This window comes from Cervus elaphus, chromosome 15 (assembly GCF_910594005.1).
Source record: "Cervus elaphus chromosome 15, mCerEla1.1, whole genome shotgun sequence".
Taxonomy (NCBI): Eukaryota; Metazoa; Chordata; class Mammalia; order Artiodactyla; family Cervidae; genus Cervus; species Cervus elaphus.
In genome coordinates, this window is record NC_057829.1 from 62,165,562 (window position 1) to 62,173,880 (window position 8,319).

General features: G+C 53.7%; 1 protein-coding gene across 1 annotated transcript; it reads left to right on the forward strand.

Moving 5' to 3' along the window:
* The first annotated feature begins 2,578 nt into the window (after positions 1 to 2,578).
* MARVELD1 (MARVEL domain containing 1) lies at positions 2,579 to 7,078 on the forward strand. Its single transcript, XM_043926334.1, has 2 exons — positions 2,579 to 4,925; positions 6,505 to 7,078. The coding sequence occupies exon 1, from the start codon at positions 2,776 to 2,778 to the stop codon at positions 3,295 to 3,297; it is 522 nt and encodes a 173-aa protein (XP_043782269.1). The 5' UTR covers positions 2,579 to 2,775; the 3' UTR covers positions 3,298 to 4,925; positions 6,505 to 7,078.
* The last annotated feature ends 1,241 nt before the right edge of the window (positions 7,079 to 8,319 follow it).

An 8,319-nucleotide genomic window follows, 5' to 3' on the forward strand; every position in this document is an offset into this window, starting at 1 on the left:
GCATTGGGTGCTAGCAGTTTTAGCTCGTGAACCACCAGAGAAGTCCCAATACCAGTTATTTAAAGAGTTGGTATAAGGATTAGGTAGCACAATAAATATGAAGTGCTCACAGTAATGCTTCGTGTATAGTAAGCATTCAATTCATAACAATCACATATATATTATGTATCCCTAACCCCTCAAATAGTGCCGAGCATTACTAAGTGCTAATACACATCTGCTGAATAAAAGGATTTCACAGATGAGGAAACTGAGGCACAAAGAGGTTAAATCACACACATACACACACACCACGTCCCAGCACTAGGGAGTGGCCAGGCAGTGAGAAGTAGCCGGGCAGTCTGCCTCTCAGGCTTGCATCCTGAGGGTCTATGCCAAGCTGTCTTACAAAAATGTGAGTGGTATACACCACCATTTTTTAATTTAAAATATACATTCGGAGTTTTCTCAGCTACCTGTAGATGGGACTGAGTTAGCAGTGGGAGACATTTGCTCCCTGAAAACCATGTAGTTTTTCTCCCTCAAGGGGAGCCAGGGACCAGCAATCTCATCCCATGACTGAGATGAGAGACAAGCTCTGCAGGGTAGGATAAGCTGGAGGTCTTATCCATGCACACTTCCCAGGACAACAGGTGTCTTTTTACTTCCACTGCTGTGTTTGCAGCCACCCAGTCATCCACTCCACGGATTTACTGAATCTCCTCTATGTGCCAGGCACAGGCAAAGATGGGTAAGATGTAGCTGACTTAGAACTATGCAGAGGGACCCTCCAAGGGGGTGCCTAGAAGAGCCAACAAACCAAAGGAGGAACATTTAAACTGGGCATTGAAGGTTAAGTAGGAGTTTGCCAGACAAACGGGGTGTGGGATTGAGGGGCTGCTGCTGCTGCTTAGTCGCTCAGCCATGTCCCACTCTTTGCGACTCCGTGGACTGCAGCCCGCCAGGCTCCTCTGTCCATGGGGATTCTCCAGGCAAGAATACTAGAGTGGGTTGCCATGCTGTCCTCCAGGGGATCTTCCCAACTCAGGTCTCCTGCATTGCAGGTGGATTCTTTACCATCTGAGCCACCAGGGAAGCCCAAGAATACTGGAGTGGGTAGCTTGTCCCTTCTCCAGGGGATTTTCCTGACCCAGGAATTAAACTGGGGTCTCCTGCATTGCACGTGGATTCTTTACCAGCTGAGCTACCAGGGAAGCCCGGGATTGAAGGGTATTCTGAGACTATTCGGGAACCTTAAGAAGTTTGGTGGGGTTGGCATACTGGATGTGAGCATGGGTAAGAAAAGGAAGAGGGAAACCAGGAAATTGGGAGTCCGTTGGGGCCAGATTGTGAAACATGCCCATAGAAAAGATAGAACCCTATATTCTGTGGTCAGCAGGAAGCAGTGTATATACACAACCAGGTCTGTATTTTAGGAAGATGCCACAATGCATGAAGGTTAGTTCAGACGAGGAGGGAAGAAAGACTAGCAGTAATTACCAGCTTCATAGTCTTAACCCCTCTAGGCTTCCTTTTTCTCCTCAGCAAGATGAGAAAAATAATTGTATATATCTTATGTGCATGAGTGCTAAGTTGCTTCAGTCGTGTCTGACTCTTTGTGACCCTAAGGACTGTAACCCACCAGGCTCCTCTGTCCATGGGATTCTCCAGGCAAGCATACTGGAGTGGGTTGCCATGCCCTCTTCCAGAGGATCTTCCTGACCTAGGGATGGAACCCACGTCTCTTATGTCTTCTGCATTGGCAGGTGGGTTCTTTACTACCAGAGCCACCTGGGAAACCCTTGTATGTATCCCGGGGGATGTCAAATGCGACTCCATAAATGAGAATTCCTGCAAAGCACCGTAATAGCGATAATGTAAAGCATTGTTGGGCTTTGCTATCTCTCAGAGCTGGGTTTGTGTCTTGGTCGTGCTGGGAAGTCTACTTTTAATACGATTGATGGCAAAGAAGGCTGGAAAAGAGACTGGACTAACTGGACTTTGCTTTGTGGAGTGGGAAGCAAAGTGGGGGCCTGGAGTGGGTGATAGTCCCTTTCAATGACAGAAGGACTGGGATGGCTGAGTCCAAGTCCAAGCCCAGCTTTAGAAAGAATAAGTTTGAGGTGGGCACTGGCAGGGTATGATACTCAGGATGTCCAGGTGAGAATAAGCGGCAGCTTAAGCCCAGCACTGCTCTGCTCCCTCGCCAAGGAAGGGCCGGGAGGCCCCAGCGGGCTGCAGGACAGGACAGAGGAGAAAGAAAAGGGCCCAGCCTAAGGTTGGGGGCGGGAGCGAGGAGGGGGGACGCTCCAGCTCCAGAATACAGCTCTCTGCTCCGAGGCTGGACCGGAGCCAGGGAGGCAGAGAGGCAGGGCGGGCAGATGTGGTATAAACTTTTCCCAATCGGACGGAAAGGAAGACTTGCGTCCTGCTGGGGCTGCGGGTGCGCTCCGCCCTGCCCCGAGGAGAAAGGAATCCGAGTTGGGAGTTTGGCGACTGGTGGACGAGGCCCAAATAGAGAGAGGGCAGGAAGCCGGGAGGAGCGCGTGGGGGTGGAGACGAAGTGGGGGGAAGAGAGAGGGCGGGCAGGAGGGGTGGAGAGAAAGGGAGAAAGAGAGGGCTGCGGGGAGGAAGGGTGGGGAGAAGGGGAGAGGAAGAGAGGAGGACTCGGAGAGGAGCGAGGAGGCCGCAGCGGGCTCAGGGGCACGTCCGCCGGGCCATCCCCGCGAGCCAGACGTCGCCATTCCGCTGCTCGGGGCCCCGCCGCCGCCGCCGCCGCCGCCGCGCCCGGGGGCCATGCTCCCGCCGCCCCCGCGCCAGCCACCGCCCCAGGCGCGCGCGGCCCGCGGCGCGGTGAGCCTGCAGCGGGCCTTTCTGCGCGGCCCGCTGGGCGTGCTGCGGCTGCTGCAGCTGCTGGCGGGCGCCGCCTTCTGGATCACCATCGCCACCAGCCGGTACCAGGGCCCCGTGCACTTCGCGCTCTTCGTGTCCGTGCTCTTCTGGCTGCTGACCCTGGCCCTCTACTTCCTCACGCTGCTGGGCAAGCAGGAGCTGGTGCCGGTGCTGGGCTCGCGCTGGCTGGCGGTCAACGTGGCGCACGACCTGCTGGCGGCCGCGCTCTACGGCGCAGCGATGGGCATCATGATCGGGCAGACGCAGAGCCACAGCTACTGCAACCTCAAGGATTACCAGATGTCCTGCGCCTACCACGCCTTCCTGGCGGCAGCGGTCTGCGGCGGCCTCTGCCTCGGCCTCTACCTGCTCTCGGCGCTTTACGGAGGCTGCCGCCACTGCCAAGGCGAGCGGGAGGTGGCGTGAGGCCGCCCCGCCGCGGGGCTGGGCACCCGTCCTTCCAGCTGCCGCCGCCCCGCTCCCGGGCGCCCCGGCACCCTCCCTTCGCCCCGCGTTCCCGCCGCCTCCCGTACTCCGGAGCCCCGATCGCAGTTCCCGCCCCCAAGGCATCGCCGCGGCCCAGAGCCGGGACAGCTGCGCGGTCTCCTGGGACCCCATGGGCTACATCCGAGGGGGCGGGCGCACACTCGCAGAGCGGCCGCCCTGAGGCGAAGCCTCGAGGTTCCTCTTCCCTTTCCCGGCCGAGAGCAAGACGTGGACAGGCGCCGCGTAGATCCGGGCGAGGCTCCCAAAGTGGAATCTGTATACTGGCGGCGCCGCTGCCCCCTCCCTCCCGCCCCGCTTTGGGCAGAGCGCCCCCTTGCCCTGGCCCTCCTTACAGCCCCGAGTGCTGAAAAAGGCAGGCACGCCGCCGCGGGCGGAGCCGGGGACCGGCCTCCGCTGGTCTCAACTTGAGCGACGGGTGTGGTTTTAGTCTGGGATTGCGCGGGTATCCTGCGCAGCCCTTTGGGGCCATCCCTTGGTGCTTTGAAGTCTTGGGGTGCGGCCCATCTGCAACGGTGAAGATGGATAGGAAGTGCCTGTGGGTTTTGTTCTTCTCTTCTGCCTGTTCCGCCTTTGTCGTCGGGGTTCAAGGAGGTCAGGCCCTACCGCCCACTAGCTTCCCTGGCCTCACCTTCTCAGCCTTACTCTCACCAGCTTCTGTTCCGTCCCCACCTCCCTGTATCTTTTTGCGTTAGGGGTACCACGTCACCGTCAAGGAATGTTAGGCGAGCCCCACCCTTTTTTGAAGATGGAAACTAAGATCATGCCCTTGGGAACAGCCAGAAAAGATTAGAACCCCATCTTCCCACCCCAAGTCAAGCGTTGTCTAGCAGTGTTTACTTTAAAGCCTTGGATGTTCCCAGGAATCCCGGTTCTGGAGCTAGTTAATGGGTGGTTTCAAGGCCAAGGGGGTTTGTCAAAGGTGCTTTCTCCCTTTTTTTGGGAAGATTCGCAATGCTCGTTAGCATATCAAAGGCTCTGAGAAGTCCTGCACTGAAGAGGCCCCTGAGTAATGTAATTTACAGTGTTAAGTGCCTCTGGACTGGGATCAGTTTTTCCTACCTTAGGTTCCAAGTAGTCCTGACTCTAATTTATCAGCAAGGGGCCCAGCCCATTGGCTGTGATCTGTTTGAAGAGGTGCGGCACTCCCTGTCTTTCCCAGGGAATTTCTACAGCAGAGAGAACCCGCTACTCCCTGTGTAAAAGATAAGATAGTCAGTCACCCCTGCCAGGCCAATGGTAGCCTGGGGGACAGTGAATTTGAACATTCCTTTACGAAGGGAAACGCCACCCAGTCCAGTATTCTGGCCTGGAGAATTCCATAGTCCGTGGGGTCACAAAGAATTGGACACTACTGAGTGACTTTCACTTTCACTTTACGTTTTTTGGGGAAATGACGCCAAGGTTATCCGGATGGTTTCCCGGTTTCCCAGTCAAAAGAAATATCACCCATGAGAGATGCTGACATTGACCATGAGCAACTGACAGCAGTGGGTCACACCAAACAGAGAGCACTCTGGATCTGGGATGAACAGCTGGCCAGCTGTAAGGTAAGATGCTTCTTGGCTTTCTGGAGAGATCATAGACCTTTGAATAAAAAAGCTCGGAGACACTTCCTTTTCTAAAAGCCAAAGGGTTTTTATTCAGAGAGCAAGTTGAAGGGGTGTCAGTAATAACCACAATGTCCAGACTTGTAACAATTCAACTTTTTTGCTAAATCCTCAGAAGTCAGCTCTTTGGAAAAGTTTTGACCCTCTCTGGATTAGAAACTAGAATAGAGGCGGTCAGAATATGTTTCTGTGAGCATGTTTGTAAAGCTTAGGTGGAGATGTTTTAGGTTTCTCTGTCATAGTGATGAAGATCTAAGTGGGGATGTGGAGTGCTTTTGTAAGTTTTACAGAGTCACCACTTTGCATCTATCCAGCCCTACTGTGTGCCTGGCACTACTCAAAGGATTCAGTGTATTTATTTCATTCTCTCAATAACCCTCTTGAGCTGCGTTCTATTCTTATTTCCATATTCCGTATGAGGAATATGAATCTCAGAGAGGTTAAGTAACTTACCTAGAGTCTCCCAGCTGGTGAGTGGTGAAGCTCAGATTTGAACCCTGGCAGCCTGACCTTTTCAGAACCAGGCTGTACTATATTACAATAGGGTGTCAATACATATTAAATACTGTTAACATGGTTATCTTGATTTTTGATTTACTTATTTTTAAAAATTTTGACCAAGCCACATGGCTTGCAGGGTCTTTGTTCCCTGAACGGGGGTCGAACCTGTGCTGTGCCCTTGGCAGTGAAAGCGCTGAGTCCTAGCCATGGACTGCCAGGGAATTCCCCATGGTTATCTTGAGAAAAAAAGTTTTTGTAACTGTGGTAAAATATTTCTAACATTGTGGTTAAGATTGATCGTTGAAACCATCTTTGAAGCGTACAGTTCAATGGCGTTAAATACTTCCACATTGTTGTACGACCACCAGCACCATCCATCTCCAGAACTTTTTCATCTTGCAAAACGAAAACTCTACACCCGTTACAATTGTGGTTGTTCCTGCTGTTGTTGTTGCTGTTGTTTTCTGTCCTCTGGGAAACCCTGAGCCCTTCAGCATCTCGGTTAGGCTGGGGTCCTGCTGCCAGGCTCCAGGCAGTGTACCGCCGCCCCCCGCACGACCCCCCATTTCCTCAGCTCCCACCACTGGTGCCATCCAGGGCCTGAGGATGGGCTCTGCTGGAGTGCTGGGGGTGTCTGGAAGCCCAGCGACTTTGTCTCTTCTGTCGTGAGTTTCCATGTTGCTGAGGCCATGGAGACTCCCAGAGCTGGTCATGCCGACGTCTCCTAGGGCCCACTTCCCTGGGCTAGCAGAAGGCTTCAGTGTCTTCACTGGCCATGGAGGGAGGAGGGAAGAGGGAACAGTCTTTGCTCAGCAGCTCCCTTTCCTGGGGTATGATGTATTCAGTGGAAGAGCCAAGATGGTGAAGGTTCCTTTTGCCTTGACATAGAGAAATCCCCCTTCTGCTTATGTCTGTGACTTGGGCACACGCTTCCAGACAGCTAGAACTGAGCCATGCACCCCTGAACCCTAAACAATGGCTTTTAAGCTCCAGCATGTGCTCCTTTTCTCCGTTTTAGATCATCACAGAAGCTGCATCTGCAGCTCAGATCCGGCCCACTGAGGACCTCTTCTTAGCCCCAAGCCCATGGTGCTCTGTCTGTGATCAGGTGACCTTACTCAGGAGCAGACGTCTCCCTGGCCTTCATGGTACCTTTTCCAGCCACACGTGCCTGAAACATTCCAGAGCTCACTGGCTCTGCTAGCTGTGCCTTCCTGCTTGGCCTCCCACTGCTTCTCCAGATGTGGGAAGGACCTGAAGACGGCCCCACACCATCTTCTGCTCCCTTCCAAGACCCGGGCTGTGGGCAAGGCCATCTGAAGTTGGCCTGGAACTTTGAGTTCTGGAGGCAGCCTCCTTGGCCTCCCTCTTTGGACTACAGGACTCTATCCAACCTGAGTTTGCTGTGGGCTGCCCCCAGCCCAAGAGTCTGGGACCACTTACAGGCCCAGGAGAGGATTTCTCCAGTGTTCTGCGAAGGCCAAAAGAGAGGGTGGGTGAGGAAGGGTAGGGAGAGGGGACCGAAGTGCCTCATTCAGTAGTTTAGTGGTGATGACCGATACGCTTTTCTGAATAAACTTTGGTTTGTCTGATCTGAGTGTATGTGTCTTCTCTCCTGCCCATTCTGTGCCAGGTCCCCGAACCTCCCTCCATCATCACATTTTGCCACACTAGTCTGCCTCCTTTCTGCTTTCCTGGCCTCCCCTTCTTTCTGGGAGGGAAAGAAAAATGAGGTCATAGGTTTCCAGTTAAGGCAGGACACAGGAATCAGAGGAATAAAACAGTCTATGTCTGTCCCTGATTGAGGCTTGAGGGAATTCCAGAAGCTCCTGCCCTAGCTCTCAATGGGCCCTCTGTTTGGGAAGCTCCACTGCCTGATGGACAGGCATGGAATGACTATGGTGACGGAGCCAGAGGACCCTGTTCTGGTGCAAACCCATCATTTTACAGAAGGGGAAAATGAACTCCAGGTGGAGTGGCAACTTGCCTAACATCACAGAGCTGACTGGGGCCACAGCAAGGTCTCCTAGAGCCCAGGCTCTGGGCGTTTCCTGCAGGCCACTATGCCTGGTCTGGTGTTGCCTCCTGGACACACCCGATCCGGTCCCCAGCCTCTGCCTTCCAGCCACAGCCTGCCGACTGAGGTGCCCTGGAAAGGGCTGGAGGCTAGTTAACAGACTTCCTTGTTGGCGCCTTCCTCCTGTGCCCTGGGCTTGAAGTCTGTTGCCTGGACATAGAGTTCTATTGGCAGAACCACCTAGAACAGCTCCAGGCAGAGACTGGATACTGTGTGTGCTTCCACACGCACTGTCTTCCGAAGCACCCACCTCAATATGCAGCACAATCCTGACTCTCTCTGATTCTCTCTCTCTTTCCCCCTCCTCTCCATGGTTTGGATTTCCAGGTGGAGGAAAATGCTACTGGTTGCCCAGGATCTTCCTTTTCTCCCCTCTTCCCTCTGTGTCTGTTCATGAATATCACGAAAATAAAAAGTGGCCTGTATGCAAAGGCAGGTAAGCCCCTGCTCTACTTTAGCTTGGTGGAGCATTTGCAATTGAAAATGTGCTTTTACTTGCATTACCTTACTTGATCTTGTCACCAGTCTAGAGGTTGGCATTGCCTGTTCAATAGAAGCAGTAGAGTCCCAGAGAGAAGGGCCTTATCTATGGCCACTGCTGCTGCTGCTGCTGCTAAGTCACTTCAGTCGTGTCCAACTCTGTGCAACCCCACAGACAGCAGCCCACCAGGCTCCTCCGTCCATGGGATTTTCCAGGCAAAGGTACTGGAGTTGGTTGCCATTGCCTTCTCCGATCTATGGCCACACAGCTGGCAA